This window comes from Zonotrichia leucophrys, chromosome 4 (genome assembly GCF_028769735.1).
Source record: "Zonotrichia leucophrys gambelii isolate GWCS_2022_RI chromosome 4, RI_Zleu_2.0, whole genome shotgun sequence".
Classification (NCBI taxonomy): Eukaryota; Metazoa; Chordata; class Aves; order Passeriformes; family Passerellidae; genus Zonotrichia; species Zonotrichia leucophrys.
Genome location: NC_088173.1, coordinates 55,402,647 through 55,425,047, shown reverse-complemented (window position 1 = coordinate 55,425,047; position 22,401 = coordinate 55,402,647). Strand labels below are relative to the sequence as shown.

The following is a 22,401-nucleotide window of genomic DNA, read 5'->3' as shown; positions in this document are numbered from 1 at the left end:
AAACTGCTAAGACTTGCTAAGCAAGTAATTAAAAACTAAATCAAATATTTACAAAGGGAAAAGTAACAATTCATTGATTCAATTCCCTTCTATGGTCTGAAGAATGGACACTTCAAGAGTACCATCAGTTTTATTAAGATCCAGATTTGGATTTCTCATCTCTTAAACACTTGAGGTAGCTATAAAAAAGGGGAAAAAATCTTCTGAAACTGACTTTGGATTTTTTACAGGAGTTCCTACAGGCACACTTGCTACTTCCAAGCTACAGCCATTATTTGGCTATTTATGAGAACCTAGTGAATATGATATTTATAATGCATCAGCCACATAATTTCAAGTAAGTATCAAATCTATATTAAAAATCTTAAGATGTGAGCAGAGGTCAGTGCTTAAAAAAACTACAAAGGCAACCCTAACGAGGAGGGAAAGTATCTTCAATGAACTAATGTAGTTGCAAAAATGTAAACATGATTCTGGGTATGTAAGAAGATATAATACAGCTTTGGGGCACAAAAAACCCCAAATTTATGGGCAATGTAGACTGCTTTGTCTTTAGCATGTAATATTGACATAATAAATACATAAAGATTCATGTATTTCTAAAAAGTCCCTAGGAGGTGAAGAAAAAAAACAAGCATGGTTTCATATGGATGATTTGATTTTTATTTGGCATATGGTAATCATTCAAGGAAAATACAGCTCTTTGAACACCAAATAAGGGAAAATCTAAATACATTTAGCACAGAAGTGAAAAATACAGAAATCTCTTGCAACAATCCCAGTGTAGTTAAGTGCAGCCTTCACTGCCCCTTGAGTAGAATGGCTGCACAAACCAGCTCAGGACAGGCTCTTGAGAAATTTCAGCATCCTTTCACCCTGACACGCTTACCCCTCTCTGCATGAAAGGCTTTACACCCCTGCACTGCAATACTGATTCTTCCTGCACTTGAGAACCCAAAGCTTTTCCACCCCAACCTGCTCTCCCAGCCCACAAAGGAGAATCCCACAGGGCTCCCCCATGCCTGTTTTACAGGTCAGTGGGCCAAGAGCACACCAAAAGCTTTGCTCTTTTTATATTCTGTATTCACATGCTGGGCAAGGCAGTCCTGTCATACCAGCTATCCTGATGCTTTTGTCCTGTCCTATAGGAAAGATTTGCTCACTTACAAATGAACTGATTGTACACGTGATTAATATTAATAGATATATTGGAGGGATAGAAGAATTCAATTTATCCAAAGTTATATAGGAAATATGAATGGCTGTACGTGGTTCAGCTTAATTTAAACAGTCATCCAACCTGGCCTCAGGGGACGACTCAGGTGACTAATTAGCAGTTTGTGAAGCACCTCAGCAGCATCTGGACTTGAATGGCATAAAACTATAGGATATTATAACCGTAAATATAAAAGCGATGAAGACTGATCTTAAAGGAAATACTGACTGTGGACAAGAATTGCCTTCCCAAGAGCTCTGTGAGAGGAGGAACGCGGGGACCCACATAGCCTCTCCCGCAGGAAGTGACTTTGGCGAGTCAGTCTGCTGACAAGGACGATGGTTTCCCACCAAAACCAAAGCTCTGCTGTCGCGGTAGCTTAAGGCACACTCCCGGTATCCCGACAGCGAGCGCTGCGCCAGAGCCCGCACTGAGCCGCCCTAGGGATGCCGCGGGGGCTGCCACGGTTCGGGGCGAAGAGCGGAGCCGGGAGAGGGCCGGCAGCGGGGGCGGAGGGTTCGCCCCAGACCGTTCCTCCGGAGACAGCGGAGCCCCCGAGCCTGCCCCTGCCCGTCCCGTCCCGCCGGGCTCCCGCGGATGTGCCCCGTGCCCGCCGGTGGTTTCCCTGATCCCGGCGCATGTACCCCCTGCCCGCCACTGGTTCCCGTGATCCTCGCGGATATTCCCCCGTGCCCGCCGGTTTTCCAGTGATCCCCGCGGATATCCCCCCGTTCCCGCCAGTGTCCCCCCGATCCCGGCCGATGTCCCCCCGTTCCCGCCGGGCGTTCCCGGGACAGGGCGGTGCCGGCGCGCGCAGCCCCGCCCTCAGCGGCCCCGCCGCCGCGCACGCGCGCGCACCGCCCGGGAGCTCCGCGGCGGGGAGCGGCCCCCGCGCACGCGCGGCGCGGCCGAGGCCGGTCAGAGCCACCGAGTGGCGCCCGCCCGGCCCCGGCCTTGGCCCCGGCCCGGCCCGGCCCGGCCCGCCCGCGCACAGCTCCCCGCGGGGCGGGGCCGCCTCCGAGGCCGCCCCAGCACGGCCCCGCCGGGCCCGGCCGAGCCCACGGCATTTCCGGGGGAGGGCGCGCGGCGCGGGCTGGCGGGGAGCGGCGCGGCGCGAGCAGAGTTGACTATATATGGTCAAAGGCAGCGGAGAGCGGTGCGCGGCGCGGGCGCTTCCTGGTTCGCGCCGCGGGGCCGAGCGGGGCTGAGCGGCGGCAGCGGAGCCTCAGAGCCCGGCCCGGCCGCGCCCGCCGCCCTTCGCTGCCCGAGCCTGCCGCCGCCACCCGTGGGCGAAGATGCCGTACGAGATCAGTAAGCTGCGGGGGCGCCGGGCGGCGAGGCGCCGGGCGGGCACGGGCGCGGGGAGCCCCGCGGGCTGCGGAGCCTGGCGCGGCCCCGCGGGATGGCGCGGAGCCGGCGGTGCCTCGCTGCCCGCTGGCAGCAACAAGTGACGGCGGCTGCCGGCACGGCAGGGCGTGTGCCGGTGGCGGGGAGGCATTAAGCGCCTTCCTTTTATTTTGATTTTTTAAAAATTAATTCTTTTTTTATCTCCTTTTCCCTTTTATTTTCACGTAGAAAAAGTGTTCGCCAGCCTTCCACAGGTTGAACGAGGCGTTTCCAAAATTATTGGAGGTGATCCTAAGGGCAACAATTTTCTTTACACCAATGGAAAATGTGTCGTCATCAGGAACATTGATGTAATGTATCTTGATTTATTTTGTTTTCTAGTGTAGAGCTTTCGCTAAGTTTCATTTTGTCTCCCTGCCCCTCCTTTAACAGCCTGTGCTTCATTCAGTCTTGGCGGTTTCAATCGAGGTCACAGATCCGTGATCAGCAGCGGGGGAATGAGTGCATGACTCAGGCATAAAACCATAGGCAGCGACTGTAAAAACACGTAGAAAATCTCTGCAAAATGTGCAGTTCTTTCCCTCTTCCCTTAGGACTTAAGAGATGAGAGACTGGTATGTTCTGGTTGGCCCTGTTTATCTTCTTAGGTATCGTTATTATGAAGTTGAGTGTTGTGTTTGCCTAATAAATGAACTCTTCCCTCTTTGCTGTTCGGGGCCCTTATGCTGTCAGAGAAGCGTGTAAATACTTGCGAACCTGTATCTTTAAACGTGTTATTCTTCAGCTTCTTGCCCCCCACCCAGCCCCAACTCCAGGAATCCAAACAGTTTTGAGTTGCTGGGTGCAAGTTCTCAGCACTGCTCACAGGGAATTTTGCTCATCGATTATATGTTAGAATGCCCCAGTTAATGTTTTCAGTAGTGTGGAGGTTTGGGTTTGGTTTTTTTCTGTGATGCTAACTAGGGAAATGTTAAGAGAGTTATTTGAATGATTTCTTTTCAAAGATGGCATCCCTTTGAAAATCATGGAGGAATTGTTGCTTGTTTAGGCCACTGTCTTGCTACTGGTTTTTAAACATAAATATTTCAAAGAGATTGTTTGTTCTTTAGAAATTAAATTCTCCCTTAGTTTTGCTTTCCTATTGCAGATTTGGCCTGCAGCAGGAAAGGCTGCAGGGGGAGGGGCAGGACATACCTCTGGAATTTCTAGGTCTCCACAACAATGGATTTGTTTATGGCTGCTCCTGTAAATCACCTTTGTAAACTGAGCTGTTTCCCTGTTTTGTCTCATCATCCTCACTAAATTCAGACATTTCTTCATCGTCATGCCATAATAGATAAGTGCTGCTAATAGCTTAATTCCTTTCAGATTTCTTGATTGCTATCAGTTTTAAATTCATCCACTTAAAATCAAAAGTAAGCTTGCTCTCTGGTTTCAGTGTGTCGCTGTAATGTCTTTGTAATCGTGTTTTGCTCTCGGTATCAAGAAAAGTTCGAGTTTCTGAAACCAGAAGCCCCAGTAAAGTCTGTAATGGCACACAGTGTGGTGAGAGAAGAGGGAAGAGCCACTCTGCTTACGTTACAGTTTCTGACCAAGTCGTGAATGCTGACCTTCTCCCTTGTACTGTCATTAATGCTCTCCTGACCCTGTTTTGGAGGTTAAATCGGAAGAAAGCAATTTGCTTTACCTGAATCAGCTCACTGAGGATTAGCCCAGTCCAAATGTGAGCCCCAGCGTGAGCTGAGGGGTGTAGGGGACACGGTGACCTGAGAACAGGCAAGGTGGGATTGTGGGAATTCCAATTCAAGCTGTTTAAACCGTCAAGGGAAGGTGAGAATGGAAGTCACGAATCCTTGGTTTTATGGTGCAGTTCGTGCTGATAGGCAGATTTACCTAACTGACAAGGGGAGTTTGCTACTGTTAATAATTGACAGGTGACTACAGAATATATTGTAGCAGTAACACAAAAACTGACCAACCCCTGTTATATGGCTTTTGTGCTGGAGAATGTTGCAGTTTGTAACCTGACTTGCAAGTGTGTCCATGCTTAGTTGAGAGCTGCACCTTCTTTGCACCATACAGAAACCTCTAATAGTTTGCAGCTACGAAATTATGTGCTGGGGGAAGTCTGTGTGTAGTCCCTCCATGAGCAGTTCTCCAGTAGAATGGTTGTGCTCTAATTAAAAAAAAAAAAGGGTCATCAAAATGCAGTGATCACCTTTCTCCTTAAGTCTAAAGCTATCTAACATTAGCTAATCAGATGAATATAGCATTCAGGGTTAATGCTTGATCTCTGAGCATGATCTAGAGACTTCCTTTAACAAGAAGTAGTTCTGGAGCAGTGCTGGAAAAGCTCTGTGAGAAAGAGTAGTGATATTTTTTAAGGCTTCATACTTCATTAATATTTTATCTTCATGAGTCTAACACTACTTTGAAGCTTGGAACTGAAACTGCTCACTTTCATATGTGGCTCTGGTTTCAGTGTTTGACATAAGCCACATAAGCTTGCTGCTGGTTTAATCTAGGTACTACATTTGTCTCAGCTCACACTATCATTTTCTCCTTAAATATCTTTTTAGAAGTGGTTTTTTGAGGGTTGGGCCTGATACAAAAAACATGCAAGTTAGAAAACTGACTTTACAAGCAGAAATAATACTATTGAATAAATAATGTTCAATTTGACAGCCCTGACTTACTGCCTGGTTTCTGGAATCTGTCTACCATATCTTAAATTTGGGTCTTTATCTTTCATGTAACCCTTTAAGTTAGTCTCTCAGCTTAGTTTCCTGGGCTCTAGGAGAATCTTGCTGTAAAATAGCACCTACCGTGCCATTAATAACAACATGCAGTGGGATTTGAGCTCCCTGACCATGGAGTGATGCAGATATAGAATATGGAAAACATTATCTTGTCTTGTTCAGATGAAATCCAGTTGGACACAGAATGAAGAGGGATGTGCATGCTGTAAGTGCAGATGGTTGTGACTTAAGTAGAGCTATAATGCACTCGAGCAATGCATGAAAGCAGGAATGAAAAAGAGTTCCTTTTTGCATGAGCAAGCTGAATTCTGTCTCCTGAGATGTAACAGTACTGCAGCAGCAAGAACTCTTGTGAGCAGGAGGCTGCTTTCTAACACAGAGCGGGTGTTTTAGTTTTTCCTGATTGGATGGCTGAGTCATACCATAACATCAGGTGGTTTTCTGGTTCAATTGAATAAATCTGTATTAATTAATAGCAGTTGAAGTGGAATTTTGTTTTGATCATATGAGTCAAGTTTCTGGAGCAAGCCTGTTAAATGGTAGAAAATATTTCTAAAGAGTAGTGTATTACTATTGTAGCATAGATACACTGTAATATAGAGGGGTACAGAATGACTTTTTTATACAACTAATATGAAAGCAGTTTTTTGCCTTGATGTCATTCTTTTTTTGGTTTGTGTGGTGCCTCTATTGGATAACACTACTGATTTGCTGAGACACAGAGTTAATTTTGTTATCCATCCTAAAATATCTGAAATATTATGTCTGAAAACATAATTTAGACTGGAGAGAAAATTATGATGGAGTGGCAGTGAATTTCTTTCAAGATTCCTGTACAACTCTTGATACCAGGTCTTCTGGCTTTTAAGCAGATTGTAGTTACTAAGCAAGAGCAAGCCTAGCACATCTCATTGGTTAGTGAGTGATTTTGGGTACATGGTGATGATCAACAGCCATGTGTTGTGGTTGACTGCAGGCTTAAGTTTCATGCTTGACTACAGTAGAATTTTAGATGTGTCTTGCAAAGCACAGCTCGTATTTAGTATTCTACTTGACAAACTGCTTTATCCCTGGGCTAGCTCTAAAAAAAAAGAGCCTGATGCCTGCCCTGTTGTTTTGGAGAGTGTTTTTCTACTGTTTGGCAGGTATTGGAAAAGAAAGGGTCCCAGCACTTTGAACTTCCCTAAGAGGAAATCCTTTTCTGTGTCAGTTGCTAGAAAGTAGTGTGTTGCTTCAGTGATACCAGCAGTGTTCTGCAATGTGTGCTGCACTTCTCACTTTTAAACAGTTACTCAATTTAAGCTGGAAGGCAGAGTTTGAGAGAAAGGAGTGCAGGGAGGAATTTTGAGTTTATTGTTGAATTTCTGACTTTATTCCTTTGAAAATGAGGAAGTACAACTTTGTAACTTTTGTTTTGTAACTTTTGTTTTTTCCCTTTAAAATAGAATCCTGCGATTGCTGATATCTACACTGAGCATGCCCACCAGGTTGTAGTTGCCAAGTATGCTCCTAGTGGATTCTACATAGCATCTGGAGGTAAAGTATCCATGTGCATGAGATGTGTGTGGACAGAGCTGTTTAGGTTACTGGCAAAACCACAGTAGTGCTTCGTGTGTGTTTGTGGAAAATACAGTCAAGGGGATGTACTTCGGTGGAAGTCTTTGGAGGAGGAATGATTTCTGTCCTTGTTCCTCTAACCTCTTTCTCAGTGAGCTTAGTGATGTTCTTGGTCTTTTCAAAATGTAGTATTTCAATAAAGAACCTGGCAATGAACCCTAAATACCTAGTGTGATGAAGACTTGGGTAAATGCAACAGAATGAAAAGTTATTTCCGAAATACAGGATTATTGTTTGTGATGTTAATAAACTTTGATACTTTCTAGGCAGGAGAGGGATTCTAAAACAGTGTGTACTCAGTTTTTTTCCCTTCTCCCTGACCAAACTTGGCAACATTTATGACTTTTACTTTTTAGCATGATTTAAAAAAGCTTTCCTTGGCAAGTTAGCAGTGAAAGAGGCAGAGTCTCAGTTTTCATGTAATGTATATGAATCAATAGTCTGAGGATGTGTAACATGAGTTCTTACAGTGTGAATTTCCTGTATTATAGGAGTTTTTGACTACCAAAGAACTGAACAAACCTTTTTTAATAGAAGCTTGCATCAAATAATTGATATCTTTTTCAGGAGGAGTGGTATACAGTGAAGAATATTGATAAATACAATACTGTAACTTGTATTTCTTTCAAAGACTTGCAGCTAAAATATAGGTTTTTAGTGCTTGCCATAGTCAATTAAAAGTGCTTCAGAAGCAAGTAATGTGCCCAAATAGGTATATTTTTAAAGTAATATATCTGAAAATAAAACATTCAGAATATGAGCCTCTTAGAAATGAAGCACAGATTCCTGCTAAGGTCTTAGAATGGAAGTTTCACTTTCAGCAATTTCAAGGGAACTGTATTTTTTAAGTGTAAAATGCCCTGTCCTTGGTTTCAGAAATTCTAATATAGCTTTCTGATATTTTCTAAGTAAATTTGGAATACTGGGGAACCTTTAAGAACATTGATAGCAGAGTTGGTTTTTTTTTCCTTTTTCTCACATTCTTGTCTGAAAGGGACCACAGCCAGGATTTTCTTGGCTCAGTCTTGTGTGTGGACCATGTGTCAAATTGAATACCCTCTTAAAATCCAGTTTGCATTCTGTATTCTACAAACTTGGTGCTCTAGGTTTGTGCAGCACTTAATACTCAGAATAACTATCTAATTTTTTCTTGTAGTCTTTTAGATTTCCGGTCCTTTGTAAAAGAACAGTAATAGATACTGTGCTAGGGAAGTATTTGGTTAATACTACCCAAGTGAAAGAGTTTAGGTTGCAGTATTTCCCTTAAAAAGCATCTTCTGTGTGTCATTTATAAATAGTTTTGTGATACTGCTGAGCATGGGGTCTGAAGATAGATGACCAGGCTGTTTAAGCTGTTTCTAAGTATAACACGTAAGATTCATTTCTCTGTCTATAAATCTGCATTAGCCATGCAGCTTGCATTAATGCTTCATGAGACAGACCTTTGGCATTATGCTTTTGGCTTTTATGGTAATTTCTCTTATTGCAGTCATAGCAGATGTAATAATGGGATATACTGCAAAGTTAAAGCTCTGTGTCTTATCTGTTTATAGATGGAGAAAATAATTAGATTGTAAAGCCCACATTAAAATTCTGCTTCAATAACAAATTGTCTTTATAAAGTTCTGAATCTGTCCTTTTAGCAGAAGTGAAGATAAGTCTATGACCAGGTCTGAAAAATATGCAGGGTGATTGTATGTTTAAATTGAATTGTAAGGATGCACCACTAAATGGTGAACAGAATTTAAGCATTCTGCTGAGGTGAAAGATGCATGTTTTAGCACGGGGTTTATTGTGAAACAGTGGCTTTTTCGAAGGGTACAATACACACTGACTTTGCTGTGTGGGTTTCATTTGAGATGTGTGAATTTGTCTGTGTATAGAACAATTCCTCCGGTTACAATCCTGACAATCCTGCACCACAGTAATTGCTCTGAATAGCTCTTGGGTTTTACAATACTCAGTGGAAACAGTGACCCAGGGAGCTTTCATTATCTCAAGTCTTAAATTGTTAACTGCTTGTGCCATGTCTGCTGCTTTTGACATTACTGTTCCTGAATATTCTGTTGCATTCCTGTCTAGTATTCCAGATAGTGCAGGCATCCACACCATTAAGTGTGTACATGCTTCTGTACAGGAAAAGTACACTGATGTGCATGAATTGAGTTCTGTGGGCAGAAATCTCTTTGTACATTACATATGCCTGGTATTTGTATGCAAACAGGTCTCCTTTAAAGGTACAAATCGTAGTGCATCAACCACTGTCCACTGTACTTATCCCTTGTAGGTGTAGGGTGGCCTACTTCCCAGTGAAGGGTCACTGAGCTGTGTTGTGGCTGCTGGGCAGGGGGCTGGGCTGACTTATTTGTGTAACAGATACTTATCACATACCAGCTGATAATATTAAAGTTCCTGCTCTCTTACTGTGCAGTTTTTTCATGTGTCTGCAAATGCCTTCTGAGTCTGTTGTATTTGGTGCTGTGTGGCTTGAATCGTGATATCTGGTTAAAAACCTAATTTATTGAAATGGATATAGTCTTCAGCATTCCTAAATAAAGAGATTTGTAGTAGTTGTAATGGAGTAAGGTAGTAGGTCCCTAGTACAAGTCTTCAGTGTAGCTGAAAATCTCTCTACTCTGGCAGATTGATGAGTCATGTGACTGAGTCATGCTGGAACAATAGTTATATTCTGTTTTATTATGGCAGATGTCTCTGGAAAGCTGAGAATCTGGGATACTACACAGAAGGAACACCTACTGAAGTATGAGTATCAGCCATTTGCAGGAAAAATAAAGGACCTTGCATGGACTGAAGACAGCAAGAGAATCGCTGTGGTTGGAGAAGGAAGGGAAAAGTGAGTAGTTCTTTTGTGTTAGTGTGTTTTTATACATACGTACATGAGTTTACTGCAAACCTCTGCATCCTAACATCCTTGCAGAAAACCTTTAATTCTTCAATGGAATGAAGTCAATGCTTTTTCCCTGTCTTGACTTCAAGTTGTGCTGTTCTGCAATGATATTTTCTTTCTCTAGTTTTTGACAGCTTTAAATTAGTTGAAAAATACAATTCTGTTTCAATTGATTAGTTTAAAAATTGTATGGGACTTGTTTCTTAGAGGTGGGTGGGTATTACTTTCAAGGATAGCTGTTTGGTGGATTTTTTTGTCAAATTCTGATGAAGCAGGAATGGGAAAACAATATTTTTCCCTCTTCCTTCACTTATTGGACTCAAAGTCTTATTCAATTGATTGAATAAGAGTTAAAAAGTATCTGAATTTTCTCCTTTGGTAACATGTCTGTATTTTTAGGTTTTGTTGTGATAGTTTAATGAAAGGACAAAAAGCAGTTGTCCTTTACCTGACTAAATGAGATGCTGATTTAGCTTTGTGTCCTCCATTTAATGTTCAAAGACTGTCAGAACTTTCAATCCAGACCAGGTAGTCTTATGCCTAAAGGGCTGAAAAATATCATGTGGTGCTGTTCCCTAGTCTCCTGCACCATTCTTTATTCCCTGTCATGTAATGTGTCCTTGAAAGAGACTCTTTGTCCTCCATTGCTCCCTCTGCCTCATCGCCCTGTGGGTAGATACAATGTGAGTTTGCTCTCATTCTTCAAAAACGTGGCCAGCTTCCTATTAGGTGAATGCACTTTCAATCTAGAATATTGTTGACAGGATTCTAAAGAAGGCTTTTCAAATAGCAATGCTCTGGTGCTTTAGTGCCTCAGTATTGATTATACTGTTTTTTTTTTTTAAGTGATTTAAGGCAAGAACTGTCAAAAAGGCTTTTACAAATATTATACCTTGAAGGTTTAAGGAAGAAGAGTTTTAAAAGTGATGATACCCAATCTAGGCTAAATAGTCAGATAACTGTGATCCAATGTCATTGTTATCCCAGCTTTCTGCAGTCTGTGTTGTGGCTAGGCAGCTGGAATAATTTACGGCTTTCTTTTATAAACCAACAGCCTTAGTGAGGAATATATATTGGATCTCTGAATTTAGAAGCTTTATATGCAAAACCTGATTGTCCCCTTCAGCAAATGTCTCCTATTGAAGATTAGAATCTCTCACCAGCAAGATCTCAAATAGCCTTCAGGGAACTATGATGCGCTTGGATGAGATTAATGAGATGACCTAATTTCTTTTCTTTGAGTGCACTCAAATCTGCAGTTTGCAGATGTTCAAGGAGTTAATCTACGTGTAACTTTTATGAATTGTGTTTGTGTGCTTTTCTCACTAGATTTGGAGCAGTGTTCCTGTGGGATAGTGGCTCTTCTGTTGGTGAGATTACTGGGCACAATAAAGTGATCAACAGCGTGGACATGAAGCAAACGAGACCATATCGGCTGGCAACGGGCAGCGATGACAACTGCGCTGCCTTCTTCGAGGGACCGCCTTTCAAGTTCAAGTTTACACTGAGCGTGAGTTGAAGTTTAGATGTGTCTCCCTTAAACTGTGCAGTTTCCACCAAGTTTGCAGTTATTATCACAGCTAGCTGTTATAACAGAAGTTCTCAGCTCCCCACTTTGAAGCATAGCTGATGTCAAGTGGCTTTCTTAAAACCACGTATAACTAAATATTACGTGCTTCGTAAGATAGTTCGTCTCAGGCCAGGAAAACCAAAATAAACGGTTGGTTGAAAAGAGAACCTGAAACAGTTTTTCCAATATTCTTTTTTCATTGTCACTAAACTATTGAAGAGGTGAAGTAGGCTGTTTGGCTCTGTTGATGCTTTCAGAGCTCTGTTTCCCAGTGCAGATGTGTAGAATTTCTTGAAGCTTTCCAAGGTGAAGGATTCAAGAAATGTGGTGATCTTAATGTAATTTTCCAATCTGATAGAGTGCTCAAATCTGAAATCCCAGGGCCACTTAGAAAGAGTGAATGTAGATGTTTGAAAGCATAACTTGATTTCTAATTCATGGAATGGATATGTAACTTGTGTGGTAAGTTTTCTGTTTCCATGTTCCTTTTAACTTTGTTTCTTATTCTATTTGTTACAATCTCTTACATGAAACAAAGGCTGGAACTATTGCAGTGAAGGTATTCATTGTTGCTTAAGGCCCAAGAAAATAAAAAGCCACAAGCTTCTGCGGCTGTTTGGATGTCAGGAGACCTCTTGCCACAAAAAAACTGTTGTAAAGATGTTGGATGTTATTGCAGTAGTCGATTGAAAATGTTTAGTTTATATTTTAGTTTTAAAAACGGTGTAGTAGGCCTTTTATTTTCTTACACATGAGCCTTGAGTAGTCTTCATATGCTGACTTTAGTAAGGATTCCATTCCAGTTCTAGAAAAGGAATTGTTTTGAGCTCTACGATCCAATGAAATGATGTAGTTGCCTAATATATTTCTGAACTTAAGCTGATACTTGCATTTTGCTAAGCTGTTTCTTTTAGAACTCTGAAGTCCAAATTGCTTACCAGTGCTGCTTACACTGTGATGCAGTCTTCCTTTTAAAGTGATATTTGGTTTGATATATGGGATTCTGGTATGGGCTGTTATATGGTTTAAATTAGCCTGCAGTATCATCGGGGGAAAAAAGGTATAGTTGGTGAAAGTAGGTTAGAACCTGCCTTCCATATTATTAAAAATAGTCTCCCAAATCTCTCTGCCTGGGAGCTTTGGCCTCATTGTGGTGCTTCCCTATTTAACATGTGTTTTTTAGTTTGCGTGGTTTGAATAGTCTCCTGCTTGTAAATAGTCTATTTGGGGAGCATACATCAGTCTTGCCTTATTACTTCACAGAACTACCACTAATGCAATCTCCCAGGAATGGAATTTTAGTAAAATAGTAACTTATTCCTCATGCCTGTGCTTTTTTTTCTTTTGCAATAAGAAGGATATAATACTTTTGTGTGTATAAAATCACTGTGCAATGAAGCGAGAGTTGAAAACTGAGGAATGTTGCAGAAGAAATCAGCCACCACTGGGGAAGAATCTCATGTTTGTAGGCTGCATCTGACTTTTTTCATTGCTTATTCCTGAAACTGGGTAATCATTCTTCTGGTATGCACTGAGTTGTGTTAACTACAGCAGTAATGATGTCACAGTCTTTATTGGACTGTTCTTGGCCCCATGATTCTCTTCAGATAGAGCCTAAACTTGCCTCATGGCAATTCTCTACAGCAAACATTTCCTACACAGCTAATTTATGGTTCACATGTAAGAGAACTTCATTGTTAGTAGATTGTCTTCTATTTAAAAATGGTCTCTTCTTTTTTTGTTTGCTAATTCTTACTTTTTTTTCTACAGGACCATACACGGTTTGTGAACTGTGTGAGATTTTCTCCTGATGGGAACAGATTTGCTACAGCTAGTGCAGATGGGCAGGTAAAACACAAGGAACTCCATTAGAACTGATTTTAACATGAGAAGATGCGAAGATGTGCATTTTGGGAATAAGATTAGTATTGTAAAACCCATGTTGCTTCTTTTTTATGCCACAAGTTGAAACTTTTAACTATCCTCCTGTAAATCTGTAATAACTGATAAATGGTAATAACCAGACTATTCTTACTTGGGTTTTTTTCCCCAATCCATCTCCCTAGCATCCTCTTACAAGTTATTTTGGCAGGAATATGTTGGACTCTTGCAATAGGTATGTTATGATCCTGAGAGCTCTAGCTGGAATGGTGAATTCATAGATAGCAACCCAGCTCCATGTGTACTCCCTACAGATAAGGGCAGGTTGACAATGACTCTTACCATAGGTAGCTTGTCCTTCTCAGAGGGTGTACTCTCATGACAGAAATGCTAAGCAGCTGTCATCACAGTAGGAGTCAAAACTGTAACATTTTCCAGAATTTCAAATGTCTGGATCCAAAGTACAGGGGACTTGCTGTGATCATTTACAATTTTAATCTCAATTATTTAGTCTTAATTATTCAGTGCAGCATAGCTTTTGCCTCTCCTTAAGAAGGACTCTAGTGTATCAAAATATCAGATACTGTCTTGGGGTTTTATCTATTACTGCTTTTCCCTTTAAGTTGTATGTCTTTGTGCTCTTTTAAGATTTTTGTCTATGATGGGAAGACTGGAGAGAAAGTGTGTGCTCTTGGTGGAGGCAAAGCACATGATGGAGGTATTTATGCTGTAAGTATCACTTCATTTGTGCAGATGATGCATAGTGTTTCATTACCCAGTTAATGAACTGCAAAGTCTTGGATTAAGAAATGCATTTACTGTGTTGTGGTGACATTTGTTTTTACAGATTAGTTGGAGCCCTGACAGCAGTCAGTTGCTTTCTGCTTCTGGAGATAAAACTGCTAAAATCTGGGATGTTGGTGCTAATTCTATTGTAAATACTTTTAACATGGGATCAAACGTGTTGGATCAGCAGCTGGGTTGCTTGTGGCAGAAAGACCATTTACTGACTATCTCCCTGTCTGGCTATATCAATTATTTGGACAAGAACAATCCAAATAAGCCTTTACGTGTCATAAAGGTAGGTTAAAGTTCTCTTACTGCATGAGTTTCTGCAATAAATGACTCAGTGATTGAAGTTGTAAAGATGGAATTGTAAGCTATTGTAAAGTAGCTATTGAAAAGTAGCTTTGTTTAATTAGCATTGCCAAATGAGCTGTATGTGACTTTCTTGAATCAAGAAGCTACTCTTTACATGGGTGGCACTGTGCTTTATGCATATACCCAGACTGATTATTTCATTTTAATTAGTGTTATCGACTTACCTTTTGTTGCAGCTTTTAAGCATTCTTGAGATGAGAAAAGAAATGCGGCATAGATAGAAAACTACCAGAGATGTCTTATTCTCCCAGAACTAGCGTATTGTGGACAAGGTGATTAGGGTTACCATGCAACTGAACTTTAATTTTAGGATTTAAAGAGTTCACTGACACTAGATTCTCTCTCATGGGAACTTACATTTTTACATGAACTAGAAACAACGTCCCAGATTTTTGCCATCACTGCTATAATTCTGGAAGTTGGTGTGGGTACATGACCAAATTTAGTCCTCTTCCCTGAATCATAAAGTGCCTGAAAAGCAGAGATGAAAAGGCTATGAAAGTATTTTGGCTCATCAGGTTAATAAGGACATCCATGGTGCTTATTGTTTCTCATCAAGGACATAGCAATAGCAGTGCTAGAACAGTTAAATGACTGTGGAACAGTGGTTTTTATACTGGGTGACTTTTTATGCTTGTCAATAGCATGTTGTTTTCTGAATAACCTGTCATTCTTCTCGAATAGGTGTATGTATATGTTAAAAATTGCTCATCAGTAATAATTTATGTTCCATTCACAGGGTCATAGTAAATCAATTCAGTGTCTTACGGTGCACAAAAATGGTGGAAAGTCCTATATTTACTCTGGAAGTAATGATGGTCATATTAATATCCTTTGAATGATACTGGTACTTTTTTCTAGTCTTAGTCCAAGAGAGCTCATTAGGAGAGGTGAAAAAAAAGCTTTGCCAAAGACAAAGTTTATTGGACACAAGTGAATACTTTGTCTAAAGTTTATTTTGCTTTCCCCTAATACCCATTTTAATACCTGCCTTCATGCTTTCCTGCTAAATATAAGCTAGCTCTTAATTTTCAGTTGTTGCTTCTTCATGATAGGTAGCTTGATAGTATGGAGAAGCAAGTAAATATATAAATTAGCCTCTTGAACATCAAAAAACCGCAATACATATTTTCCACTTATGACAAAATATGCAGAAAGTTATATTTCCAGCATTCTGAAGCTTATAGTTGAAGCTACAGTCCTTTTTCCTGCCTTTAAAATGGTGTCATGTTGGGATAAGCTCCTATAAATATACATCCTGTTTCTTTTCAGACTTGTAATACAGTGTGACTAGTTCACATGATGTTACCATATAACATGAGGGAAAGCCAGTGTTACAAGGGCTTCTATCTAAAATTCTTTAAAAAGTATTTTCTAGTCTGAGAACTAATGCTAATTACTCCAGTATTTGCTGCCATCTGTGGCAGGTCACTTAGCAGAACATCAGAGTTTCACTTAATAAATATTATAAGGTTGCCCATGGAGCTTATAGAGTCTCCATCCTTAGAGATCCCAAAACCTTAGAGAGTCCTGCAGCCTATTGTAGCTGACACCAATTAGAGCAGCAGGCTGGACTAAATCTCAAGAGGTCCCTTCTAACCTTAGCTGTTCTCTCAATTATGTAACTTTTTATGGTGTGGAATCTGACTGCACCAGTATCTTCAAATGTTCCTTAATTCCGTTATGCACATTATTGGGATTCTGAAACTGGAGAGAATGATGGCTTTTCTGGGAAAGGCCACACAAATCAGGTTTCTAGAATGGCAGTGGATGAAATGGACCAGCTGGTCACCTGCAGTATGGATGACACTGTGCGCTACACCAACCTTAGCAAGAGAGACTACAGGTTAGTTAAAGTGTGGCCTTTTATTGCACTAGAATTGTTTTACAGCAAGAGTGCTGTTGATTTTATATGGTAAATAGAAGTGCTGGAGTTTATTTAGGTTTTATGTTACCATGGAAACTTGTAGAAATGATTACTGTACCAACCTTGTGCTTTTTTCTGACAGTGAGAAATGCATCCTAGGCTTTTCAATTTGTTTTATCCCTTCCATGGGTTAAATGGAGACTTGTATTGGGTGACTTAGGGGCTTTGGAAGGGTATTTGCTTTGTCATTCATAAATACTCAGGGGTTGTGGAGATAAATGTGTTTAGGAGGAGTGGGACACTGTTTCTTCATGGAAACCAGAATATAAAGAATCGTGTTAAGATAATTTAGTTAGTTTAAAAATTAAACTGTAGTATAGTAACATTGACTTTTGTTTCAAAGATGTACTACGTGATCAAGATAGTAAAGTTTTAAACACAAAGCAATAGGAAATTTTGCTGATTAGTAGATAAGAAAATTAAGTTATGCATGTTCTTGGTGATTAGTGGGTGATTATGTGAATGGGCAATTTAAAATAATGGTAGACATGGAATAATTTCTTCCTGCTTTGTCCTTCCTGCTTCTTCACCTTGGCACATCCTCGTCCAGTGGCCAGGATGCTGTGAAAATGGATGTTCAGCCGAAATGTTTAGCTGTGGGTCCTGGTGGCTATACTGTAGTTTTATGCATTGGACAAGTGAGTATTAACATTTGGATTATGAGCTGTTGCTGTGTTAATAATGCCATGTATGCTTACACTTAACTATTTCATGTGGGATTACCTTGCACATCTGCAGAATTTCCTAATAGGACCTATAGGGAACATAATTCAGCGGGATATTGGATAACCCTTGTCTCTTTGCATCGTGTACCAATTTCACATTTAAATTTCAGAAACTGTGGATGCATCTGTACTTGTAATCAATACAGCTTTGTGCTGGAAGGTTAAACCTCAGAATCAGGCTCATGCCAGATCTGTTCAGTGACACAGTTTTGGCAAAAGGATGTTTTTATCCTGCATTTTATTTTTTTGCAATTAATCCAATTAACTAGTGTTATTGTACAGCATAAGTAGCTTTAGCTCATGTGCCACTAGTATGCAGATCACAGAAAACTGAGAGATTGCATTGAGGCTCTCTTGTATCAAAACATTATTAACTTCTAATAATTTATGCTTTCTGCATGGGTGCTGGTTTTGTGTTTGTAACATTTGATAGTGTTGTCCAAACCTGTTTTCATGTGAGTTAATACCATAGCATAGAACTGGATAGGAAATAGCCTTTAGGGTTTAAGACTGCAGTATTAACTTGCTACTAATTTGGTCCTGCCTCCCTCCCTTTAACAATGAACAAGGAAGGGAGTAAGCATTGCTAAAAATACTGGTTTGTCCATGCATATTTCACATTCAAACTAAGTGAAGCAAAGCTGAAGGCAGTGGAGAATGCCCGACACTAAATTACACTTGTGTGTAGTTAGAACACACAAGTACTGTAGTACAGCAGATTAGTTAGTCACCACATGTAGGCATTTTTTCAATTTTTTTAAGCACGAAACTGTTCCCTTAAGATGAGACTACAATAAACATCTGAGTAACTAGAGGGAATTTGTGTCACTTACTTACTTACTTACTAAAGTAATAGTTTTATATTAGGTACTTTGAAAAGGGGTCTTAGTTTCTGGTTTTCTGCTTGCAGATTGTCTTGATGAAAGATAAGAAAAAATGCTTTGCGATTGATGACCTTGGCTATGAGCCAGAAGCTGTAGCCATTCACCCCACAGGAAGTACAGCAGCAGTGGGAGGAGCGGTAAGGTTGCATTTCCTAAATGTGTACTGCTTTGAACACTGGAGCCAGTAACAGAAGCATTTAATAATAGTAGGTGTGTTGTGTTGAGAAATGGTAGATGACTATTTGTAACAACATCAGTATTGTCTATATGTGTGTATTTGGTGTTCCTGGGCTTTCATACCCTAGGTTCTGCCACAATTGTGACCTAATCTGCCTAATTGTCACCTAAAGTCTATTTCACTTTTTCATGAATTAAGTCTTCTTTCCTTTATTTGTTGTTTTGAAATTGCCAAATTGTTTTTATCCAGTGTGTTCTTGAAGTTGGCAAATTATAGAAAATGGGTTAATTTCTGCACTTTGGATTGTAACCGGCATAAATGACAGGTTATCTAAACCTTTTCTTAAAATAAGCACTTCCAGACAGAATTAATGCAAAAAATTTCAGGAACTCCTCTTTCTATTGTAAAATGATTCTTTTACCTTTTCTCTTTCTTTGCTGTTGATTTGCAGGATGGGAATGTCCATTTGTATTCAATCCAAGGAACCTCTTTAAAAAGTGATGATAAGACTTTGGAAGCTAAAGGTCCTGTTACTGACCTGGCATATTCTCACGATGGTGCCTTTCTTGCAGTCTGTGATGCAAACAAAGTTGTCACTGTCTTTAGTGTTGCTGATGGCTACGCGGTAAGAACTGTTGTGGAGAGTTGTCTTTGTTTAAAAACAAATAGACTGACAGCCCATGTCTAAGTCTGTTGTAGCTGCTTAATTGTAAATCATTGATGTAAGTTTGATGTTTCTGTGACTGTCTGTTTACCTGCTATTTTGGGCTAGTGCTGGTATTTAGAGCAGCCTATGTGAACCCTCCAGATGTAAGAATAGTTGAGGAAATGTGCAGCATGGGTTGGCTGCTGGGAAAGCACTGAAATCCATCTAATAACAAATGCATAGTTAAGATAGGGAAGGAGCTGGATTTCCACAGGCTAGCCATAGTTAAATACAAAAAGTTCCTTTGGATTTGCTGAACCATAGTTGGTTAGTTTGGGATTTTTAAAGGAAATAACAAAATATATCTGTTAGAGAATTTGTGTGCATTTTTGTAAAATGGACAAGAATGTAGGTTCAGTTTGATAAGAATCATGCAATACAATAAAATTCAATTACATAAATAAAGCAGATTTGGCAATGAAATTCTGCTAGCTCAGGCACACAGTTCCATGGTAAGGACTAAGATATGAAAGGAACATGCTAGGACAGGGAATCTTGCTTTATCTGCCAATCTACTGTCTTTTAACTAAAAACCAAAAGATGGACAATTTCCACTTTTCAGCCCAAACAGTCAATGCATATAAACCTGTAAACTCCTTAAACTTTGACTTAAACAACACTGAAGTAAAAACCCAGGATGGCGTTCCACAAAAACCATTTCATTCTCCAAGTAAAAATTGGAAATAATTTTTCCTTGTGAAACATCTATGGGATTACTTTAGAAGCCTCTAAATTGCATTTGCCCTTAACATACCATGCTTTCATAGAAAAATGTCTTAGTGGTTTGTTTTTTTAACAAAGGGGGTTGGTATTTTATTTGCCTAATAAGTATTTAAATAAATCACATAAAATGAAGTCACTGCTTAGTGCATCCATCTGCATGTGAGATGTACATTGTCTGGAGTCTTGCAGTAGCTTGTTCTGATGCTGCACATTGAAAGCTAGTGATTTCCTGAAGCAGATTTAATTATTGGAATAACCCTTGTCTCTCTGATTTTCAAATAGGAGCATAATGTCTTTTATGGACACCATGCAAAAGTTGTTTGCATTGCGTGGTCACCAGACAATGAACACTTTGCTTCTGGAGGCATGGACATGATGGTGTATGTTTGGACTGTGAGTGATCCAGAGACCAGAGTCAAGATACCAGGTATGTTTACTTCAACATGCTACTTTGAAAGTTGTTAATAGTTCTTGAGATCCAGCACCGTTTTGTAGACTAACGGTAAGCAGGCTTTGAATGTTCCAAATGTAATTTAGCCTTTGTTAATCTCTATCTAGCCACACTAGCTGGAGTTCTTCTGTTATTTTTGTAGTTACTTTTAAAATCCAGGAGTAGTATTTGATCCAGCTAAAAATCATATTTGCAATGTGCTGAAGTTACCTTATCAAACCAGCCTTCCTAACTCTTTTCTGTTACTTTGCACTGTGATACAGATGCTCACAGACTACATCATGTCAGCGGCTTGGCGTGGCTGGATGAACATACTCTGGTAACAACATCCCACGATGCTTCTGTTAAAGAGTGGTCTATCTCCTACAATTGAAATAAGCCCCCTCTTTGGAAGGACCTAATCAGGGACTAGAACTACTGCAGTGGAACATAGCATTTCTTTTAAAAAATCTGTATTGGCCTCTGGGTCTGCTGTCATATCCTCATATCTTTACAGGGTGTTCATATCTGTAATTAAATGTACTTTGAAAGCTTTAGCGAATAACAGTTTGCACATGAAAAGCACTTAAATTATGTCTGGAGCTTAACCTTTGTGCTGAACATTCCAGAGGCAACAGCCAAACAAGTTGGTGTGCAAGGTTCAGGCACGAAAGATTCAAACTCAATCAGTTGTTCTTTTCTAACCAAGAAACGTAAGACTGTACAGCATGAGAGTAATACTTCTCATTTTTTCTAATTACAGAACATTTCTGTACTAACAGTCATAGTAAGAGTATTTAGTTGTGGTCTGAAACCAATCAAGCTGTGTGCAGCTACTGTATATTGCTTTGCTTCTCTATACTGCACCAAACTGTTGCCTCAGATTTTCTCCTCCAGATAAGAAGATGGGGTACATACATAATAAACTTTTTATGTATTTCATGTCAAATCTTTGTGGTTTATTTTAAGGTGGAAGTGTGGGATTTTAATGTACTTACTGTTGTGGGTATAATGTTTACAAATAATCATTGTGGCAACTTGTTGCTTCAGAAACACAATTGTTACTTCCATGAATTAAGACTGTCGTCATTTCAGTGTCAGAGAAAAGAAATCATTCTGTTTTAAAGATTAAAGATATTTTCTGTTTGAAGGAGAAGCATGTTATTGTTTAAAAAATGCAGTACTTCTACCACCTTTTGGGAAATACAAAAATTAAACAAAGTGAAGTGTTGTTATGACTTAAAGTGATTTTTGAGAAGATGGTGTTTGCTCAGTGAGTTTTATGCCTTTGCATGTGCAGAACAGTTGCATGAAAGCATTACCTCATGCGAAGAGATCCTGATGTTGTGTTTAGTTCCCTTCTCACACTCCACAATAGGTTTAAGTGATTTGAAGCTAGCAGTCCAACAAGGGTGGAGGAGGACACTCTGATGCAAAGTAGTAGGAAGATTTGTTACCATATCTGATGGCCAAAAAGAGTTGTTGCTGTCTAGAACCTTGGAAGACTTAAAAAATTTTCTGTGCTAAGTCTCTACCACCACCACCACCACCTTTCCGGTTGTCTTTGGATTTTATTAAGCTTTCCTTTCTGTGTGGACTTGCGTGTTTTTTTTTTACCAATCATATTTCTAATGACACTAATTATACAGCAAATAAAATGCTTTTGCTGCTTCTCATACTGTGGCCTATTGCTCAATTGCTGAAAAAAAAAATTGCCTTACAAAAATGAAATGTTGGTGAAACATCTTCTGAAAAGGAGAAATAAATGTTGATTTCTTTTAGGAGTAGTGATCAGAATGTCTCCTGGCCTGCAAACCAACATCTACAGTGGAACAGTTGCTATAGATTTTTTTTTTTTTTTCTTCCAAGAAGTGGGATATTCTGCACCATAGTTTCTTTGTGGTTACTGTGTCTCTCTATTAGCAGTTTTGCACGTTATTCTTACTAACAATGCAAGGACGAGAAGTTTTGAAAAAGGATGTGTTTGATATTTGGTTTAAGATCCAAATGAGCAAGATTTTCTCAGTGTTTAGCCTGTAAAACTTGTTCTGCTGTTGCATAGGGACTGGCACAGGAGGCAATTCTTCCATTGTTCCTGAGTCTGATCTGGAAGAGTTGCTATTGAACTGCTCAGTGGGTTCCTGTGTAGTTGAATCACTGTCATTTGAGTAATTATAAGGGGGAAGGGAGGAGGAGTTAAGCACTTTTCAGAGCTTGTGCACTATGCCTGAAAGATGCTGTGTAGGATGAGCTGGTTTTTTTTTGATTCCTCGAAGACCTTGTAGTACTGCTCCTGTGGAATGCCTGTTAGCCAGAAACTCTGCCTTGGATGGCAGTGAGGTGGCTGCTCGTGCTTCAGCTTCCACTGG

At 40.1% G+C, this 22,401-nt stretch overlaps 1 protein-coding gene across 1 annotated transcript; it reads left to right on the top strand.

Annotated features, from left to right (window-relative positions):
• The first annotated feature begins 2,362 nt into the window (after positions 1–2,362).
• On the top strand, positions 2,363–21,708 carry WDR1 (WD repeat domain 1). Its single transcript, XM_064711791.1, has 15 exons — positions 2,363–2,527; positions 2,792–2,913; positions 6,768–6,858; positions 9,646–9,793; positions 11,177–11,357; positions 13,188–13,265; positions 13,947–14,027; positions 14,146–14,379; positions 15,199–15,286; positions 16,149–16,305; positions 16,937–17,024; positions 18,022–18,132; positions 18,625–18,798; positions 19,885–20,029; positions 20,317–21,708. Exons 1-15 carry the CDS (start codon positions 2,512–2,514, stop codon positions 20,424–20,426), a joined length of 1,824 nt encoding a protein of 607 aa, XP_064567861.1. The 5' UTR covers positions 2,363–2,511; the 3' UTR covers positions 20,427–21,708.
• Positions 21,709–22,401: the final 693 nt, after the last annotated feature.

Excerpts from the sequence above, each read along its gene's own strand:
- WDR1 (XM_064711791.1), top strand. Across the intron at positions 2,914-6,767 it reads TCGTCATCAGGAACATTGAT|AATCCTGCGATTGCTGATAT; the intron begins GTAATGTATCTT and ends CCTTTAAAATAG. Across the intron at positions 6,859-9,645 it reads ATTCTACATAGCATCTGGAG|ATGTCTCTGGAAAGCTGAGA; the intron begins GTAAAGTATCCA and ends TTATTATGGCAG.